Here is a 19,955-nt window from a genome sequence, read left to right on the forward strand (position 1 = left end):
ACCGAATCGCTTCCATAGTCAGGCATGAGGTTTTATGCAAAAACGCTTCCATAGTCAGGCATGAGGTTTTATGCAAAAAGCCTTGGTGTTTATAGGAGTGGAAACATTCATTTACATATTTAGTTTGATTTGTCGAATTTCCTCGTGGATTGACGTTAGGGGTTTCCTGCCACTACAATACAAGAATAACCTGATTTCTTGTTTTGTTGCAAGCAATGTTTGAAATTTCTTTGAAATGGTCAACATTTCTAAGGAAATTTTGGAAAAATCAAAGAAAGATATGAAAAGGGGCTTAAGCCCTACGTCAAAGAAACTCTTAAATTCGACTAAAATCGACAAATTTTGTCAACATTTCCGACATTGGTTAAATATCGACAAAACTTGCCAGAGACAGATAATTATGATTAAATACTGAATACATAGAACTTATGGCCTCTAGAGTGCTAAACCCTAAACCTTATATTCCGGTTATGGCTCCTAACCAACTGGAGAATAAAAATTACAAATTACAAATTACAAACTCTCATTATTGTACAGAATTACGGATAAATACTAGCCCGAAGCTAAATTAAACTACTTTAGAACAGGAGTCTGGGCTAACTGTTGAAGTTGATGAACAATGTGAGACATCCTCGGGCGCATTGATGGGACATGCTGTGTACAGGCATAGACGAGGTCGACCACCTTTTGAATGACACCAGCCTCCGGAATCTCAGGAGAAGAAACAGTTATATGAGGGTCCAGGAGATCCGGGTAGCGATGAGCCTGCACCAGAGGTGTTGCCCACTCAAAAATGCTCTGCCAACCCACCGAATCAACGGCCTGTGCAGGTCTACGTCCGCTCACAATCTCAAGTAGCAGCACACCAAAGCTATAAACATCACTCTTTGTCGTAAGCTCATTTCTGTAGACAAATTCTGGAGCAAGGTACCCGTACGTGCCACCAGCCATCACTGTCCTCTCGTGCATCACTTCATATGGTACAAACTTTGACAGACCAACCCCCATTAGATGTGCTCCAAAATCTTCATCAAGCAGTACATTACTGGCACGGATATCACGATGCACGACATGCGGTTTTACCTTGTCATGCAAGAACCTGTTTGACATATGAACGGATGAACCACCAATTAAACACAATCCATTCTGCATCATTCAAATCCTTCCCATTGCATTCCAAGGTAGAAATGTACTAATGAAATAAGGATTGACAATTTTCAGCGAAACAAGAAACAAAAATGAGGATTGACAATGATGGCATAACCACCAACACTAAAGCCACCGAAGTAAACTAGCAAGGGAAATCCACATCAGAAATGTATGGCAAACGTCCAAGCTAACACTAATGTATGAAAGCAGCCATGGGAAAGCCATATCAGAAACAAAATGTTTCCGAAAAAAATAGATGCGAGAGTCGAGATATATTCTAATCTAACCATGAAAAATCCCTAATAAACAATAACCTATGTCAAATTTTTATATATTTTTAACAGATCTTTTCCTTTCCAGGTGAAAAATTGCAACTCGATCAAAAGTTCAGGAGGTAATTTGAGAATTTCCCATTTGATTTAAATCTACACAATATTATGATTTCTAATTTACGTGAACAATGATAGTGACCTCTCGGAGAAATGAGAACTATCACGAACATAAGATGCCTTGAAATAGATGCAACAGAGATAAAAGATCTAAGTGAACAAATCAGTCTCAGATTTTAGATCTTTGTTTGACCTAAGACCAAGAGGAAAAAGTGATGTATAACTTACGCAATTCCTTGAGCAAGAGTTGTGGCAATTTTCATTCTCATGGCCCAATCTAAGCTTCGACCACCCCTAGGTATGTGGTGCAGCCATTTATCCAAGGGTCCATTAACTATGAACTCATAAACTATGAAGCGATCACCATGATCATAACAGCAGCCTTTCACAGCCACCAAATTTGGGTGGTGAAGCCTTGCAACCCTTCCAATTTCAGAGTAGAACTCTTTTTTCCTTTGAAAACTAGATCTCTTCAACCTCTTAACAGCCACCCTTGAGCCATCAGGAAGAATTCCACTGTACGTGCCTCCCGTCTTGGCATCTCCCAGAAGACGGTTTCCTTCACTAAAGTTCTTTGTAATTGACCTTAGTTCCTCTTTCATGAAGACTTTCCATGACGGAGTGACTAATGCAGTTTCTGCTGGATTAGATAGTTTGCGGGAACGTCTGCGCTTCTTGCTACGCTTGTATGCAAGAAGCCAAATCACTACAGCTAATGTTGTGAAGAGAATCAACCCACTTACTACTCCAAGGATAATAAGATATTCTCTGTGGCAATGCATGTGGTAACATCTGTTCCCTGAAAGCAACAGGAGCAAAATTAAATTAGCTGGACAGATAATTCAAGATTGGAGTTCGTAATAAAAAATTACAAAATATACCTAAATCAACCATGCATATAAAAGCATGAGACGTATTGCATCTTTCAGCCAAGAGAGACGTGGATCTATTAGTCACCAATATGCATACATCGACCGAACTATTGGTGTGGCAAGAGATGTTACTGCAAATTGACTGAAGAGGTTGCACATGAAAGAGAGACCCATTCCAATACAAAGTATTATCAGACCAATTCCAGCCAAGACCAATGGTAGAGTTCACACCTCTGCCTCCAACCCAGCAGCCACTGGAAGCACATAGATTTTGGGCAAACGCAAGTTCTTGAGATGTTTTGAATGCTGCTAAGTTGCCATTATAACTTTTACAATGGGTTTCTGACTCATTCCATGGTTGGGGGCTTCTCGTATAACCAAAGCACTTCCTCCTATTAGGTCCAAGAATCCAACCAGCAGGGCATGGTTCTGTTCACAAGCAATTGAACATAATATATTGATTATAAACGCATATAGACTATAATGCAATCTCTTTTAACAATAACACCCTTGACACAACGAAACATGATCAACATGCTCACTACCAGCATGCTGTCAAATAGAATGCTCACTAACGCAGCTTATAAGGTAACAATATATCCAACACCTTTAATTTCCATGGTATAACAGTACGCTGTCGGTTTTAGGAGCATTAAGATTATTCGTTTCTAGAGACAAATTACATGCATCTTCTTGTGCCTTGCATAACTCAGCTGATTTTCTATATCCTAAGTATCCTATCTATCAGAATAGCATGTTTTATGCATCTCAGACCTCAGCAGTCACAGCTCCAATTGTTCTATACAAGTAACATAATATTGAATGCCTCGTTAGAATCTTAAACTTCGTCAACCAAATGCATTGTTAGAGGTTCGCGAGAAGCATTTTTACTTTTAACGGTGATAAACAATATTCCATCCTTCGAAAGGTACCACATTATACACAAATGAAGGCTGGTTTTTGTTCAACTATCGTCTACTATCTACTCAAAATACCCATTTCCGCAAAGCGAAAAAGTGAAATTTCTATAAACAATTAGGATTTCTAAAGTAAAATTTAGAACTTGAGCTGAAAAGGGTTACTCACACCTTTACCTTCTTCAGTTCCAGAAGTAACCAAATACCTGCGAATCGGCTCGTTATGCACCTAAACAATGATAGTGTAGCTTTCAATACGTGAATCCACAATGTAAAGCATCTTAACAGTTGAGATTAAAGAGAAAAATATTTAAAAAATAAATAAATTACCATAATTTTCTTACCCTTTGTGAATCGCATGCACCCAGCAGAAACCAAACAATCAGAGGCGCAACCAATTGCAGAGCAATCAGATTCCCTTCCATCAAACCCATTTTTCATAAACCCTAGAAAAAATGGTAAGTAGGTAAAATTTCAGTTCTCACATATCACGGCCCCTTTTCACACCACACCATGCTCTGTAAATTTGAGGCCTTTCACTTCAGACCCTCGTCCCAGCCCTACGCAGCAGCAAGGAAGTTGTTCTTCTTCCGAGCCAAGTCAATCTGTGAGCTTGTCCCTCTCCCTCTTCATTCAATTTAGAGTAGACGGTGGAAAAACCCATGTACTTGTATACTTACTTTTCTTTTAGAAAACTTTTTTTTTTTTTTTTTAAGTCAATTTGACGGAAATTTGGTAATTTACTTCATAGAATTTATGAAGGATGGAATAGGTTTGGTAAAAATGGAACCAGATCCTTTCCGGATCTAAAAATCTGAGTTTCATGATTAAATGATTTAGACTATTAAAATTTGATCAAACGATTACAATTATTATTCAACGTGTGATTCATTTACTTAAAAGTTTTCTTTTAGTAATCAACCAAGTGTAAGAATTTCTAAATTAATTTGGTTCGTTGAGTAATAAAGTTAGCAACAAGTGGATTGCCTTGCTAGTTAGAATTTTATTCTTCAACCCGTTACGCTCTAAGTTGAAATCAATTTCCGTTAAATTAGTATAGAATGTAGCTTGTGGTCAATATTAGTAGAGAATTCGGCTTTTTATTTTTGAAATAAACGATATTATTTACATTAAGGAATATGAGATGCGCAAACCTCACAATAAGATATTAATAATATGATATAAATTCATTTTTTTAACGGAATCGAATTTATGACATTTTATTTATAAATAAAGAAGAATATCATTACGGTAGTACTAAATCGTAGAATCCGATTTCTTTTATTTTAAGTTTCAAAAAGAAAATTGATTTCAACACCACCAATCTACAATAAAGTAGAACTAAAGAAAAAGTACAGGAGTAGAGGAGTAGGTGGGTGAGCCTGAAATTGGTAGGTGAAGTTGTAGTAGTAAATTGGCCAAAAATAAGAAGTTGGAGCAGCAACAAACACAAACACAAATTCCAAGTAGAAGGAGAGAGAGAGGAGGGAGAAAGAAATGGAAGGATTATACGGAGCAGTGATGGAGGAGATAGGGCGGTACACCGGACTATCACCGGCGGCCTTCTTCACAATCGCCGGGATGATGGTCGTGGTTTACAGAATAGTCACCGGCATGTTTGTGGGTCCCGAAGATTACAACAAGCCTCCGGTGGCGGCGACCATCGACACCGTCGATTCTGATTCCAAATCCAATTTTGTGAATAAATACTTCAATTCCGCGGGGGCAGCGAGAGGCTCGTCGGTCCAGATGGGAGACATGACGGAGGAGCAGCTGAGAGAGTACGACGGGTCCGACCCCAATAAGCCGCTGCTTATGGCTATCAGAGCTCAGATATACGACGTCTCTTCCTCCAGGTACTTTCCCTGCTTCTCTTTCCTTCCTTCATTTTGCACTTAATTGAAATTTATAAAAACAAACCGGGACCTTTTGGTCTTTCACGCCAATTCCGTTAGAATTTTCGTCAAAAATAAGGACAGTAACTTGCCATTTAACAGTACATATATAAATTGAAAACGAAATAGTTACCAAGCGGTCAAATTTTGTAACTTACACTTGGTTTTTAGGCATGTGATGACACACACTTAATTTTGACGGAAATTCTTATTATCGTCAATAAATAAAGTTAATAAAAACTGAAAACTAAATGGTTATTAAACCGGTTTTTAGTAAATCTTATAACTGCACATGTTTTTTTAATCATGTGACAGCTTGTGCTTAATTTGACGGAAATTCGTATTAACGTCAACGACCAAAGCTACACACTTGGTCAAAAGGAAATTGATTTTCGCACTTCGCCAATTTCCTCAGCATGAAGATAAAAGAGAGTGCAAAAATCACTTCCTTTGTCGAATTCGAACAAATTTTACGGATTTTTAATCCGAGTATCCAAATTTTATGGAGATATTGTTATTATTTATCCTCTAATAGCTTGTTCAGATTTTAGAAAAGCGAACACAAATTGGCAATTTCAGTGCAAATGAAGATCATAATTTGAAGCAAATTACAACATGCAATGCAGGAACTTTTACGGACCAGGAGGAGCGTACGCCATGTTTGCTGGAAGGGAAGCAAGCAGAGCGCTGGCTCTTCTGTCCTTTAAACCCCAAGACATAAACGGCAATCTCGAAGGTCTGGGGCCTGATGAACTTGGCATACTACAGGATTGGGAAGATAAATTCATCGAAAAATATGACAAGGTCGGGCAGCTTGTAGCAGAGCAAACAACTACAAATGCCGATGAGAAAACTGAGGTCGCTGCCGATGACGCTCAACCGCAAGCAGTTGGACAAGCAGAATAGAGGAGAGGAAAGAATAATCTGTCAAGATATTGCACGCGCTCGGGCTAGGGTTTCCTTCTAGCCGAGCGCAAATATGTATCTCATTTCCGTATTTTGTATAAACACAAGAAATGATAACAGTATATGGTAAGGTAATATAGACCTTGTCTCCTGAATCAGTGTCCCTTCGGCTCCTGCTGCCTTGATCCTTGCATATTCATCCTTCTCGGGTTGGCTGGGAAAGTAACAAGAAAGAAAAAGGACGACTAGGACTAAGGAGAAAGAAAAAGGACGATTGGACAAGCAGAATACAGGAGAGGAGAGGAGAGCATAGTCTGTCAAGATACTGCACGTGATCGGGCTAGGGTTTCCTTCTAGCCGAGCACAAATATGCAAGGAAAACTAATGAAAATGACTTGAAAACTTTGAGTTTTAATGAAAATGACAAAAATGTGTTGTAAGTGAATAGTACCAGGAATTTTTCGTTAAAGTTTCCTGTGTATCCCATTCCCATCTTTTGTACAAGCACAAGAAATGATAACAGTACATGGTAAGTAAAAACCTTGTCTCCTGAATCAGTGTCCATTCGACTCCTGCTGCCTCGATCCTTACATATTCATCCTTCTCGGGTTGGCTGGGAAGATAATAAGAAAGAAAAAGGACGATTAGAACTAAACTTAAAAACACTAACCTTGAGAATGCATCAAATCAGATCTACTGGATACCTGTGACATCAGTGACTCTTGTACCCCAAGAAACCAAGAGTGCAAGGCCGCCGGCGGCAAAATTGGCATCACTTGTCCACCAATCCTCATACAATTGTAATAACATAACAAGCTAATTACACCAGTACAGCCAAATAAAAGATTGGTATAAACTAAAGATGAACGGAAATAAATTCAACACCGAAGAGTAAAAATGAAAATCGAAGGAAACAATATATCAAACATCGATAGATTATGCAACTACCTTAAAGTGACATACTTGATCTTCAGAAACTAACAAGAACTTTGCTTTTATTTGTGCTTGTACAAGAGCACTTTGGTTTATGCGTACAATGATACCTCAGGAAAATTTTCTATATATGATACATAACCCGAATACATAACTGAAGTGTTCCGATTATTGTAATGTATCTTCTATCGACACGAACAAAGTACATTATCGCGGAGAAGAACAAAAAAATAACGAATCAAGCATAGATATATCATACAAATACTTTGAATGAGACATACTCTGGCCTCAAAAACTAATCAGAACTCTGATTTTATCTGCACGTAATTGTGGTGATTTCAGCAAACGGCTCCTACGGCTTCTCTGTACGTGCTTTGGCTTTTCGAACGGATTTCATGGCTTCTTCAAATGATTTCTGAATGCAAATGAAAAGCATGTCAGTGACACAATGTTGGAATGATTCGTTCGACGATTTTAGGCTCAATTTCTATAGACATACAATCGACGGATACCGACAGCATTATATAAACGAAAATTAGAGAAAGCTTGAATTGAGAAAACGAAAGACCAGGGCGAAAGAGGAACAAGAAGAAGCAACGTACCTCATGATTATGCATCTTCCATAAGGCATCCCAGCCCAAATTAACAACTGCTATACCACCTAAGCAAGCCCTGCATAAAATTTATCTTCCAATGAAGCATTTCCAAAGAGAAATTTACCCAACATAGTACACTGATTAACCAAATGCCGAATTGGGCACGGTTCAATATAATTCCATGTTCATCTCATCGGGCAAATGTATGGGTTTTTATTAACGAAAACTAATTAAAATGATTTGAAAACTTTGAGTTTTAATGATAAGAACAAAATAAAGGATAAAGTGAATAGTACCAAGATTGACATTTTAGTGTAAAAATATGGTTTTTCGTTAAAGTGAACCGTACCAGAACTTTTTGTTAAAGTTCTTTTTTTTATAGCATAGAATATTACAAATAAGTTCTGCCTGTACAATCTTATGCTACCGATCTTAAACCGAATTACAAAAAAAGGAGACAGTTAGGTAGTGCACAACCATCACTCTTTTCACATTCGTTATATTTGTTTCAAATGAACTTGATATATACTTTTAAAATAACTGAAAATACTTTTAGTAAAAATATTTTTGAAATCAATTTTTAGTTAAAATGCAAGTAAATTTTGAAAAAACATTTAAATACTTTCGGTAAGAAGCACATAATTGATGCTTTTAGAACTCAAAAACATTTTATCTACAAAGTTTTCAATCATTTTAATTCAATAGAAAAACTGTAAAAATCAGCCGCGGAAATTTACAGACAAGTGAATAGGAAAAAAAATTACCCTACCCTGCGACGGAGACATTGAGAAGGAAAGCGCGCGTGGTGACATATCGGAGAAAATTCTCAAAGGCGGAGGAAGCTCCACTGGCGGCTCCGGAGCCACCGCCTCTTCTGTAACTATTACCACCACTATATCCGTAACCGTAATTGTAAGTGCGAGTGTAGGTATTGTAATTGTTGTGGGGGCGGTGAGAGCTCTGGAAATTGTATTCGGCGCGCTTGCGATCGTCGATGAGGACCTGGTAGGCCTCGGAGACCTGCTTGAATCGGACGGTGGCTCTGTCTCTCTCCGCCTTGGGGGATGCGGAGTGCTTGTCTGGGTGTAGCTTCACCGCCAGCTTCCTGAACGCTTCCTTGATTTCGGCTTTGCTCGCATTCCTCGCCAGCCCCAATACCTTGTAGTGATCCATGATTTCGTTTTTGATAATTTTTCTCGATCGATCAATTCGTTTTCTTTGTAATTAGGATTCGATTTTTTAAGTTGGGAATTGGGGATTGAGGAACTAGGGTTTATAAATTCGTTTCGTCTTGGTGAATGAAGGGTTGGGTTATTCAACGTCGTGGCATCGCCATAGCCGCTTCCTTTCTCTTCATGCTTCGCGGTTCGCAGTTCATTTTCAGGAGAAAATTCCCCTTTCCCCATTATACCCTCCCGAATTTTCTCTTTATTTTATTTTTTATTTTATTTTATTTTATTTTTTAACAAAAGATATCAAGTTTACTTTTAAGAGAATTAGACCTAAGAAATCTCGTATCTACGTAAAGAAGGAAAAAAAGAAGGTTATTTTGATAAAAGAAAAAAGAAAAAAAAAAGAGAAAAAAAAAAGAAGGGTTTAATTACTCTAGTGCCCATAAAAGAATGCATGACAAATGATGATTAAATACTTTTTTTTCTTCTTTTTATATATTCATGTTTTTTTGTGTTTATTGTTTCGTTTTCGTGAAAAGTGTGTTGTTTTCGGTTGACTTACTTGACGGTATATGTGAAAATGTGTCCAAACCTATCTTGAACATGAAGGCTATCTTTGTTACTAAGCATCTTAGATATTCGTGAATTGTGTCCGTTTATTGTACATTGTATGATCAATTTTATCAAGTACTGTTTGTGTTTAATTTTAAATAAAATACTTAAAATAATTTCTAACTGCACGATGTATAATAAATGAATATGATTGACGGATCCTCATGATCCTCACATAAAGGATCCGGGTTCCCACATTTAACCCTCCCACAAAGCTAACCCTCCAAACTTTTCAACCCTGCATTATTTTTAATTGAAAAAAGAGTAATGTTATATTTACCACTTAATTGTATCTTTGGGTTCAATACTCACTAAAAACGAATTTGAATCACATTATTATGACTAGTCTATCGTGAGGTTTTAGCCCACTCCCCAATACTCTTAGTTTAGATACCATCTTTTGTTAAAAAAAAAAATTGTATCATCTTTATAACACATGTGGATTCTATCTCTATTAGAAAGATGTTATAATTAATGATACAACTAGATAATAAAATTATTTCAACAAACACAACTATATGGTAATATCAAGTGACACTAAATAATAAGGAAAACTAATAAAAATAGTTTGAAAACTTTAAGTTTTAATTGTAAGTAAATAGTACAAAAAATGACGTTTTAAAAGTAAAAATATCATTTTCGTTAAAAATAAACATTGCCGAAATATTCCGTTAAAACTCCTTAAATAGTACGGCCGTATATCTAAATTTCAATCAAGAAAAAGGTTAGTTAAGTCAAAGCCCAAAAAGGTAATTTGAGCAACGGAATCAACTCCAGGTTCTCTTCCAATCGACTCGGACCCGGTTAGCTCCCATCATTTCCATTCTCTCAACCACCGAACAGAACAGGCGGATCGTCGGCGCTACTATTCCTTCCTCCACCACCGACTCAGCCGGCCCGGTAAGAATCTTATTTTCCGATTTCTACCCATTTCTTCATTGTTCTTCGCTCTCAATTTTCTTTATTATTTATTTTCCTAATTCATATGTAATTATGTTGGGCATGGCATATAGCTTGATTTCTTATCTAAATCCTAGCTCTGAATCTCAAATTTTGTGTCCAAAATCCGAACTTTTGATTTGATGCTTTGTTTTGTGTTCGAATTCGTTGAATTTGTTACTCAAGAGTTTCAATCTTAGCATTTGTATGTGTTGAAGAATACAAGAATCCCACATCGAAAATTGACCAAATAAATTACAGTATGTAACGAATGCTTCCGCTCCTAATGATACCGGGGCTTTTTTTGTGATGAAGCCCCATAAGTTTGCGTGATTAGTAGTGGGCCGCTGGTCTGACTCTTTGAAATCTTGACAAAAGCGTTGCCGCCCCCACTGATGATTTCTCTCCCTCTCACATTGTGTCTGTTTCGCTTTCGTGTTTGTTGGTTAATTCTTAATAGAAGTGTTTTTGTGACTGGTTGAGATCTGTGGGATTGCACATTCATTGACTCTGTTTCTTTTTCTTTTTTATCCGTTTCTAGTGCTTTTGGGTACTGGTACAGATCATTTGTGTAACCAGGAAGAAGATGAAAGGCCAAAGCAGTTACGCTCCACCTGCTTACATTCCGTTGGGAATGTCGGATTCTGAATCAGCGATTGTTTTGCGAAATGAAGACCCGCCTAATCAGCAGAACAGCGTTGACGGGCCCAAACAATGGTCTTCTGGAATCTGCGCTTGCTGTGACGATATGCAGAGCTGTACGCTACTTTCTGCTTTGTGACCTTGATTTATCAGAAGGAAAATTATGAAGGTGCCTTCTTGAGTAGGGAAAACGAAAATTAGCCTGTTGTCATTATACATGAATTTTACGAGGATTCTTTAAGCAAGGCTAGGAGAGGACTTGAATTATATAACTAACCCTATAGGTTACTATATGCTTGCCTCTTATTTTTTATGCATTAATGTTCTCTAAGTTAGCAGACCCCACTTAGTGGGAAAAGGCTTTGTTGTTGATGTTGTTGTTGTTGTAATGTTCTCTAAGTATTCTTCAATATGTGGAGGACCTCTTTTATGTCTGAATTTGTGATTGGTATTCATTCTGTGTTAGTTAGAAGCCATTGCAATATCTAGATTTTAGGCGAGTAACCATGCACGGATTTTTTTTATAGATCAAACAGTATATACTATCCCATCAAACTTGACGAGAACATGAAGACAACAGTAGGTTAGAATAACAGAACTTATGATGTGTACGTTGATCAACTAACACCTTGAATTTTTCATGGACAAAATTTGGATAAAGATTATTAATAAGACCCATATATTAAGTACTTTAAACCTCATTTTAAGGATGCGATATCCAGTCTGATGTGAGGTAAAGCATTGGTTGTTGGTATATACTCTGTGTTGTTAGTGGTGAATAAATAGATGATAATGTTTTGAATACGTTAGAGGAGGATGTACATGGGAAGAGGGTAATCTGACTTGTTTATATTTTTTTGTTTATCACGATAAGTTGTAACATTTGCTTCTTAGGTACACAACCACTGCTAAATATGTTCGTAACAGTAGCAGGAGCTTCATCCATCATGTCTCCAGATTATGGCTTTCAAACCAATGACGACCATCTGATTGCCGAATTTTTTTTTACAGGTTGTGTAGGTCTATTTTGTCCTTGCTTTCTGTTTGGAAAGAATGCAGAATTTCTGGGTTCTGGGACATTGTTAGGATCATGCATGACTCATTTTATTTTGTGGGCACTTGTTAATACCGCCTGCTGCTTATTGACTGAGGGCCTGTTTTTGGGCATACCGGGATGCTTTGTTGCATGTTATGCTTGTGGCTACCGCAGTGCCCTAAGAACAAAGTATAATCTTCAGGTATAACATCGTTTTTCAATTTACAGGCTTAAAGTCTGTTAACTTTTTAAGAGTAGAAAAGTTTTGATTTTGTGCTTTTATTCTCTCAGTTCCTTCTTGAATTTTGTTTACTTTTCATCTGAGTTTCAATCTGCGTTTTGACTGTTTGAGAAATAGAAATGATTACCAAAAATGTGACTGATTATTGATGTAGAAGTTGGGTTTGACACGTCGAATGAATGCTTTGATACCATGTTAAAGTTTGAGCTTCCCACCGCAATTCATGCCCGTGCGTGACACCATATATAAGGCTTACCACTCTAAGATTTAAAAAAGAAAGGTTCATATATAGTAACGAAAGGCTTCAAGTGATAGGGAATGTGACTTTATATTGTGCTCATTGGTGGAAAATAATTTATTTGATTACTTTGAAATAATTCAGTGCAAATGGAGGCCAAAACGAGTTAGGGGTGAAGATCGGAGATCAAGAAATACCAAAGAGCGACCGTTTTCGTTACCTAGGATCTATCTTGCAAAAGAACGGAGAATTAGATGGAGATCTCAACCATAGAATACAAGCTGGATGGATGAAGTGGAAGAGTGCATCCGGTGTGTTATGTGACCGCCGTATGCCACTGAAGCTCAAGGGAAAATTTTATAGGACGGCAATAAGGCCGGCGATGCTGTATGGCACAGAATGTTGGGCGGTGAAATATCAACACGTACATAAAATGGGTGTAGCGGAGATGAGGATGCTTCGTTGGATGTGTGGGCACACGAGAAAGGATAAGATTAGGAATGAGGATATCCGGGGTAAAGTAGGAGTAGCCGAAATTGAAGGAAAGATGAGAGAAAATCGGTTACGGTGGTTTGGACATGTGCAAAGAAGGCCTACTGACGCTCCGATTAGAAGATGCGACTATGGGACAGAGGTTCAGGGCCGAAGGGGTAGAGGAAGACCTAGGAAAACTTTGGAAGAGACTCTAAGAAAAGACTTAGAGTACTTGGATCTAACGAAGGACATGACACAGGATCGAGCACAATGGCGTTCTAAGATTCATATAGCCGATCCCACTCAGTGACTTGGATTTTCCAAGTCTCCAACCGAGAAGTTTTCCTTACTCGGAAAATTAAGGGAACACTACCCAACCTACATGCTCCACTCAGAAAGCTTCAACATACAAGCTTCAACAAAAGAAAATTCAAAGAACTTAGCGAAGAAGGCTTTGGTGTATCTAACACAATACGTTGAAATGAAGGAAAGCTTATTTATTGATATCCCCGATAAGCTACAAATATGTACATATACATGAGTCAAAATAAACACACAAGAGGGAGCCTTCACACAGGTTGCTTAGGAGAAGTCTCAGCAGTCGGTAGAGCCCCAGAAAGAGAAGGCACCGGAGGGGGATCATTTGGAGCCTCAGTACTGGACAGAACCCTAGAAGGAGGAGGCATCAGAGGTTGATCATTTGGAGCTTCATTACGCGGTACAGCCCCAGAAGACGAAGGCAATAAATGCCTTTGGAACAAACCCACAAATCTCTGATGATCAAGTAAAACCTGACCATCAGTTTCCTTCATCTGGTCAAGCTTCCTCTTCATGTTTGTAGCATAGTCATGTGCGAGCCGGTGCAACTGTTTATTCTCATGCTTGAGCCCTCTAATCTCCTGTTTGAGACTCATCACTTCAGCCGCCAATGATTCAACTTGGCGGGTTCGAGCAAATAGGCGTTGGGCCATATTAGACACAGAACCTGCACACTGAACACTGAGAGCCAGCGAATCCTTAACAGCCAACTCATCAGACCGTTTGGAAAGTAGTCTGTTATCTTTGGGAGTGAGAAGGTTCCTGGCCACCACCGCAGCGGTCATATCATTCTTCATCACGGAATCCCCAACGGTAAGAGGACCAGTAGGGGAGACGAAGGATGGGCGCCATATGTTGTCTGGAGAAGGCGGGGCTGCCTCTTCAACAAGGTTCAAGTCAAAACGACGGTCGGAGGGGCCAGACATTTTCAAAGGTGTTGAAGAGAGAAGAGGTCGGACAAATCAAGATCTTAGAAGTGCAAGAATGAAGCTCCTACTGGTGGAGATTCAAGTGTGCTTTGGAACTTAATGCCAGCCCCTATAAAAATCTGCACTCGACGGAGCTTCAGAAATCGAAGAGGCGCCTGCTCAGAAATCGAAGAGGCGTTTGCTTTCTCAAAAGCTGGGCTGCTTAGAGATCACGAGGGTTGATCTCAGAAATCGAAGAAGCGTTTGCTTTCTCAAAAGTTGGGCTGCTCAAAGACCTCGAAGGCTGATCTCAGAAATCGAAGAGGCGCTCGCTTTCTCAAAAGATGGGCTCCTCAGAGACCACGAGGGCCGATCTCAGAAATCGAAGAGGCACCTACTTTTCCAGCCTTGTCAGCACCTGTCACACGCACACTCAGCTTTGCGGAAATTATGGGCATTCTGTCGAAGACTTCTGGGGAAGTAGAAAACACATGAATCTTACTGTTCAATCACCCACTTCCCACACGCAACAATAGCTCATGGGTACCACATAAAACTTTGCCAAAGTTCTCTGCCAAAGTTGAGCACGTGAAGCTTGCAGCTCCCACTACATCGCTCTGACCAAGAAGGGTAAAAGAATAGCAAAGAAACAGCACTAACAAAGTTTAGACCCATAAATTTTGAAGGTCTAGCTACCATATTATTACCCACAAGGGTAAAGGAACAGTACCACTGCTGGATAATTGGAAAGTCCCTGTGTGTCAACCTCTGTGCTTTGTGGCAAGGTAGACTAGCAAACATGCCCAACCTTTACTCATATTCGAGAAAACACTCCCAATAGGATTGCTTGCTCCAAAATCGAAGAGGCACCGTCCTCCTAATCTCGAGAGCCAGACTCCCAATATGACTACTTTCTTAAAAATCGAAGAGAGGGTAAAGGAACAGTACCATTGCTGGATAATTGGAAAGTCTCTGTGTGTCAACCTCTGTGCTTCGTGGCAAGGTAGACTAGCAAACATGCCCAACCTTTACTCACATTCGAGAAAACTCTCAACAAGATTGCTTGCTCCAAAATCGAAGAGGCACCGCCCTCCGAATCTCGAGAGCCAGACTCCCAACATGATTACTTTCTCAAAAATCGAAGAGACACTGCTCCCCGAATCTTCGAGAGCCAGACCCCCAGCATGATTGCTTTCTCAAAAATCGATGAGGCATCGTTCTCCGAATCAATCGAAGAGGCGCTCGCTTTCTCAAAAGCTGGGCTGCTCAGAGACCACGAGGGCCGATCTCAGAAATCGAAGCGGCACCTACTTTTCTAGCCTTGTCAGCACCTGTCACACGCACACTCAGCTTTGCAGAAATTATGGGCATTTTGTCGAAGACTTCTGGTGAAGTAGAAAGCACATGAATCTTACTGTTCAATCACCCACTTCCCACACGCAACAATAGCTCATGGGTACCAAGAAAGGTAAAAGAATAGCAAAGAAACAACACTAACAAAGTTTAGACACATAAATTTTGAAGGTCTAGCTACCATATTATTACCCACAAGGGTAAAGGAACAGTACCACTGCTGGATAATTGGAAAGTCCCTGTTTGTCAACCTCTGTGCTTCGTGGCAAGGTAGACTAGCAAACATGCCCAACCTTTACTCACATTCGAGAAAACACTCCCAACAAGATTGCTTGCTCCAAAATCGAAGAGGCACCGTCCTCCGAATCTCGAGAGCCAGACTCCCAACATGACTACTTTCTCAAAATCGAAGAGAGGGTAAAGGAACAGTACCATTGCTGGATAATTGGAAAGTCCCTGTGTGTCAACCTTTGTGCTTCGTGGCAAGGTAGACTAGCAAACATGCCTAACCTTTACTCACATTCGAGACAACACTCCCAACAAGATTGCTTGCTCCAAAATCGAAGAGGCACCGCCCTCCGAATCTCGAGAGCCAGACTCCCAACATGATTACTTCCTCAAAAATCGAAGAGACACTGCTCTCCGAATCTCGAGAGCCAAACCCCCAGCATGATTGCTTTCTCAAAAATTGAAGAGGCATCGTTCTCCGAATCTCGAGAGCCAGATACCACAGACCACTTTTTCAAAGTGCTCTGACAGAGTTAAAACATGTGAAACTGGCAGCTCCCACTACCGTGCTATGACCAAGCAGGGTAAAGGAATAGCATCACTACTTGTTAGGGAGACTCCTATATATGTCGACCTCCATCCCCAACGGACAGGCAGACCTGCAAAAATGCTCAACCCTTCATCATATCTGAGAGGGCACTCCCAACGAAGCCTTTCGAAATATTCAGCTTTCTTTCCCCCCGATAATACCTCTGCAAACAAGCTATACTAGAGCAAGAATATCTCATATCATCAGGGTTAAAAGCAAGAGTATCCCATATCATGCTTTTTCCCTGTCTTTTCCTTTGACCTTGTTTTTACCTGCAAGACAAGGAGAAAGAGAGCAATCAGTCAGCACTTGGAATCAAGCTTCCAGCCAGGAACCGACTGCCTGGAACCCCTTACCTGATTACTTACCTGGCATTGCTCTCGAGTACTCATCTTCAACATCTTATGTTTCCAGGGAAGATTCCGCATCTGCTTGAGGAACAGATAGGGCAAGTGCGAAGGATACAAGGAAGCATGTGGAGACAAGCGTAACAGCACACGTGCCGATACATCCATTACTCTGTCAAAAGCAAAAGTATCCCATATCAGCAGGGTGGAACGTACTCTAGATTTGATGGACTTGTTTTGACCCTCAAATTCTTCAGCCGGCCTTATACTCTGGAGGAAACCAGAAAACCCTCCAGCTCAGTTCAAGAATAAGCCTGTGGAAAGTTACTTCTTCAAAAGCAAAAGTATCTCATATCATCTCTTCTCATTTTTCTTCTCTTTATCCTTCATGCTGCTGCAAGATGGGGAGAAGGTGAACAATCAGTCGGAGCTCTGATTGCTTACCTTGTCTGTCACCTCTTTCAGCAGACCCCCTAGCTCGGCGACTTGGAGGACTCCTACTACATGGTTTGTATCGCGCTTGACCAAGCCTGAAACTACAAGTAAGCTTCAAGTGAAATTGATACATTACCTTGTGCATCTCCACCAGTTAAAGATACCACCCCTGGATGGAGGAAGAGTACTCCCAGAGAAGATGCCACATCTACCTATGAGACAGATAAGGCAAGTCAAGACGACACCACACTCCGATACTTAGAAGTTTCGTGATTACGAGATCATTCTCTCACAATATTTCCTAATGTCATTTGTACTAAATCATTCACTTGTACTCACTAAAGGAGAGCTTGAACATATGTACTTGTGTAAACCCTTCACAATTAATGAGAACTCTTCTATTCCGTGGACGTAGCCAATCTAGGTGAACCACGTACATCTTGTGTTTGCTTTCCTATCTCTATCCATTTATATACTTATCCACACTAATGACCGGAGCAATCTAGCGAAGATCACAAAAAGCGACCGTTTTCGCTACCTAGGATCTATCTTGCAAGAGAACGGAGAATTAGATGGAGATCTCAACCATAGAATACGAGCTGGATGGATGAAGTGTAAGAATGCATCCAGCGTGTTGTGAGACCGTCGTAGGCCACTGAAGCTCAAGGGAAAATTTTATAGGACGGCAATAAGGCCAGCGATGTTGTATGGCACAGAATGTTGGGCGGTGAAGCATCAACACGTACACAAAATGGGTGTAGCGGAGATGAGGATGCTTCGTGGGTTGTGTGGGCACACGAGAAAGGATAAGATTGGGAATGAGGATATCCGAGGTAAAGTAGGAGTAGCCGAAATTGTAGGAAAGATGAGAGAAAATCGGCTCTGGTGATTTGGACATGTGCAAAGAAGGCCGAATGACGCTCCGGTTCGAAGATGTGACTACGGGACAGAGGTTCAGGGCCGAAGGGGTAGAGGAAGACCTAGGAAAACTTTGGAAGAGACTCTAAGAAAAGACTTAGAGTACTTGGATCTAACGGAGGACATGACACAAAACCGAGCGCAATGGCGTTCTAGGATTCATATAGCCGACCCCACTTAGTGGGAAAAGGCTTTGTTGTTGTTGTTGTTGTTGTTGTTGTTGATTACTTTGAAATAATATGTTTGCGGGAGGTCATGAACTACTCGAAACTTTTTGTGGGACAACTGCTTATTCTTAGTTTTATTACTTCACTAGGGCTTATCATTTCTTGTCCATGAATTTTGTAGGAAGCACCATGTGGAGACTTCGTCACTCATTTTTTCTGCCACCTGTGTGCACTTTGTCAGGAGTACCGGGAGATCCGTGAAAAGTCTAATTCCGGCCCTCCTGACCTGAGTCTGGCTGTAGTTACAGCACCACCAGTCCAGACAATGGAACCAGGTCTCCAAAAGTAAACCACAATTTTAATACTCCTGTAGGATCAGCATTTGGTTTAGGTTACACAACCTTCTTTGTGCTCTTCAGTGGGTAATGTTATTGAAGCCTTCCACAATTTATTTTTTATTTTCACTTATCTTCTTTGGTCTGTTCCCGGGTTGATTTTTTACGTTATCAGCATGATGTACTTTTTTCGGTGTTTGTGCTTCAACCCGGAACCTATGCTACTTTCCATTATGAAATGCAGGATGAATATTATGGAATGAACAACAGTGCTCTCTCTCCCTCTATCTGTTTATCTCTCTCTCACTCTTCGTGCAAGCACACACGCTTTTTGTGATCGTGTTTCACGGATGGTTTCTACACATGGTTACAGAGTATTTTATTGTTGTTATATTTCTGTAATAGTGAAGGTACTTGTTATTTTCATGAGCACCTCAACTAAGGATGTGGCTTCTTTGGACCGAGGGGCGGAATCCGTCATGTATTTAGTTTAATCCTCCATTGTCTACCCGCACACCGTCTCATTCCATACTTTTATATGCGAAAACGTTTATGAGCATGATTTTTGTTGGTTTACTCCAGAAAGGTTAGTTGCTTCCAAGTTTGAAGTGATGGCAAAGGTTTCTCTCGCGGATGTTGTTGCTACAGGTTTTACTTCTTTATAGCTCGTTTCGTTTTTCGTTGTCTAACCCTTTGCTTGAGTATGGAAGACATTGTTGTGGATTGGGACGAAGCGAAACTTGGGATCAACTTTGCCATTTCAATATTTCATGTTCTTTCGTTTTCCTTTTCGTTTTCGTTTTCGTTTTCCTTTTGTTTTGTACTGGTGCTGCGTTAGGAGAGCCAGTATGACACTCCTAGACCCTCGAATCAAACCGCCCAATAGTGATTTGGTTTCTTCTCTCGATTTTTAGCTCAAATCAAACTGAAATGCACCACTTAATTGAAACGACCGTAAGCGCTTTTAGAAAAAACTAGTATTGGTTAAAAGTGTGTGCTAAGAAGCACTAATTAAAGTGTTTTTCTTGGATTCACTTACATTTTTACTAAGAATTAGTTTCAAAAATATTTTTACCAAAAACGTTTTTAGTTATTTTAAAATTACTTCCAAACGACTATGTAATGTAACACAGTTGATGTCTGTATTGATTGTGAAGACAATTTTAGAGTGATGGCAAATAAAACAAAACGGAAAATAAATAATAATTTTTATTAAAAAAAAAGAATAATAATTACAAGGACGATTTAACCAATTTTTGCAAATTTGCAATTTAAGAGGGAAAATATAATATCCTCCCTTTATTTTCGAGCGATTCAACGTTTCGCAAAACCGGCAAAAATTGCCA

At 39.7% G+C, this 19,955-nt stretch overlaps 4 protein-coding genes across 5 annotated transcripts; 2 read left to right on the forward strand and 2 right to left on the reverse strand.

Annotated features, from left to right (window-relative positions):
* Positions 1-321: 321 nt before the first annotated feature.
* Positions 322-3,993, reverse strand: LOC126600140 (C-type lectin receptor-like tyrosine-protein kinase At1g52310). 2 transcript variants are annotated; one of them, XM_050266688.1, is made up of 5 exons: positions 3,672-3,993; positions 3,499-3,556; positions 2,420-2,839; positions 1,767-2,337; positions 322-1,099 (listed from the first exon to the last, which is right to left on the reverse strand). In XM_050266688.1, the coding sequence occupies exons 1-5, from the start codon at positions 3,759-3,761 to the stop codon at positions 574-576; spliced, it is 1,665 nt and encodes a 554-aa protein (XP_050122645.1). In that variant the 5' UTR covers positions 3,762-3,993; the 3' UTR covers positions 322-573. The 2 variants fall into 2 exon arrangements, with proteins under 2 accessions (XP_050122645.1, XP_050122646.1); XM_050266689.1 differs by having other exon boundaries at positions 3,505-3,556; positions 3,672-3,991.
* Positions 3,994-4,651: 658 nt separating this feature from the next.
* Positions 4,652-6,573, forward strand: LOC126600142 (membrane steroid-binding protein 1-like). The gene is made up of 2 exons (XM_050266691.1): positions 4,652-5,183; positions 5,849-6,573. The coding sequence occupies exons 1-2, from the start codon at positions 4,825-4,827 to the stop codon at positions 6,126-6,128; spliced, it is 639 nt and encodes a 212-aa protein (XP_050122648.1). The 5' UTR covers positions 4,652-4,824; the 3' UTR covers positions 6,129-6,573.
* A 524-nt stretch (positions 6,574-7,097) lies between these two features.
* Positions 7,098-9,040, reverse strand: LOC126600144 (chaperone protein dnaJ 72-like). The gene is made up of 3 exons (XM_050266693.1): positions 8,427-9,040; positions 7,664-7,733; positions 7,098-7,476 (listed from the first exon to the last, which is right to left on the reverse strand). Exons 1-3 carry the CDS (start codon positions 8,828-8,830, stop codon positions 7,414-7,416), a joined length of 537 nt encoding a protein of 178 aa, XP_050122650.1. The 5' UTR covers positions 8,831-9,040; the 3' UTR covers positions 7,098-7,413.
* A 1,143-nt stretch (positions 9,041-10,183) lies between these two features.
* On the forward strand, positions 10,184-18,876 carry LOC126600143 (protein PLANT CADMIUM RESISTANCE 10-like). The gene is made up of 4 exons (XM_050266692.1): positions 10,184-10,341; positions 10,922-11,138; positions 12,034-12,260; positions 18,456-18,876. The coding sequence occupies exons 2-4, from the start codon at positions 10,967-10,969 to the stop codon at positions 18,621-18,623; spliced, it is 567 nt and encodes a 188-aa protein (XP_050122649.1). The 5' UTR covers positions 10,184-10,341; positions 10,922-10,966; the 3' UTR covers positions 18,624-18,876.
* The last annotated feature ends 1,079 nt before the right edge of the window (positions 18,877-19,955 follow it).

The sequence above is a fragment of the Malus sylvestris genome, chromosome 14, assembly GCF_916048215.2.
Source record: "Malus sylvestris chromosome 14, drMalSylv7.2, whole genome shotgun sequence".
Classification (NCBI taxonomy): Eukaryota; Viridiplantae; Streptophyta; class Magnoliopsida; order Rosales; family Rosaceae; genus Malus; species Malus sylvestris.

Coding starts and splice junctions, on each gene's coding strand:
- LOC126600140 (XM_050266688.1), bottom strand. CDS start 3,761: ATGGGTTTGATGGAAGGGAATCTGATTGCTCTGCAATTGGTTGCGCCT. Junction 2,840..3,498: donor TGGAACTGAAGAAGGTAAAG/GTGTGAGTAACC, acceptor GCTTGTGAACAG/AACCATGCCCTGCTGGTTGG. Junction 2,338..2,419: donor TATATGCATGGTTGATTTAG/GTATATTTTGTA, acceptor TGTTGCTTTCAG/GGAACAGATGTTACCACATG.
- LOC126600142 (XM_050266691.1), top strand. CDS start 4,825: ATGGAAGGATTATACGGAGCAGTGATGGAGGAGATAGGGCGGTACACC. Junction 5,184..5,848: donor TACGACGTCTCTTCCTCCAG/GTACTTTCCCTG, acceptor CATGCAATGCAG/GAACTTTTACGGACCAGGAG.
- LOC126600144 (XM_050266693.1), bottom strand. CDS start 8,830: ATGGATCACTACAAGGTATTGGGGCTGGCGAGGAATGCGAGCAAAGCC. Junction 7,734..8,426: donor CTCAATGTCTCCGTCGCAGG/GTAGGGTAATTT, acceptor AATTTTATGCAG/GGCTTGCTTAGGTGGTATAG. Junction 7,477..7,663: donor GGAAGATGCATAATCATGAG/GTACGTTGCTTC, acceptor ATTTGCATTCAG/AAATCATTTGAAGAAGCCAT.
- LOC126600143 (XM_050266692.1), top strand. CDS start 10,967: ATGAAAGGCCAAAGCAGTTACGCTCCACCTGCTTACATTCCGTTGGGA. Junction 11,139..12,033: donor CTGTGACGATATGCAGAGCT/GTACGCTACTTT, acceptor TTTTTTTTACAG/GTTGTGTAGGTCTATTTTGT. Junction 12,261..18,455: donor GAACAAAGTATAATCTTCAG/GTATAACATCGT, acceptor TGAATTTTGTAG/GAAGCACCATGTGGAGACTT.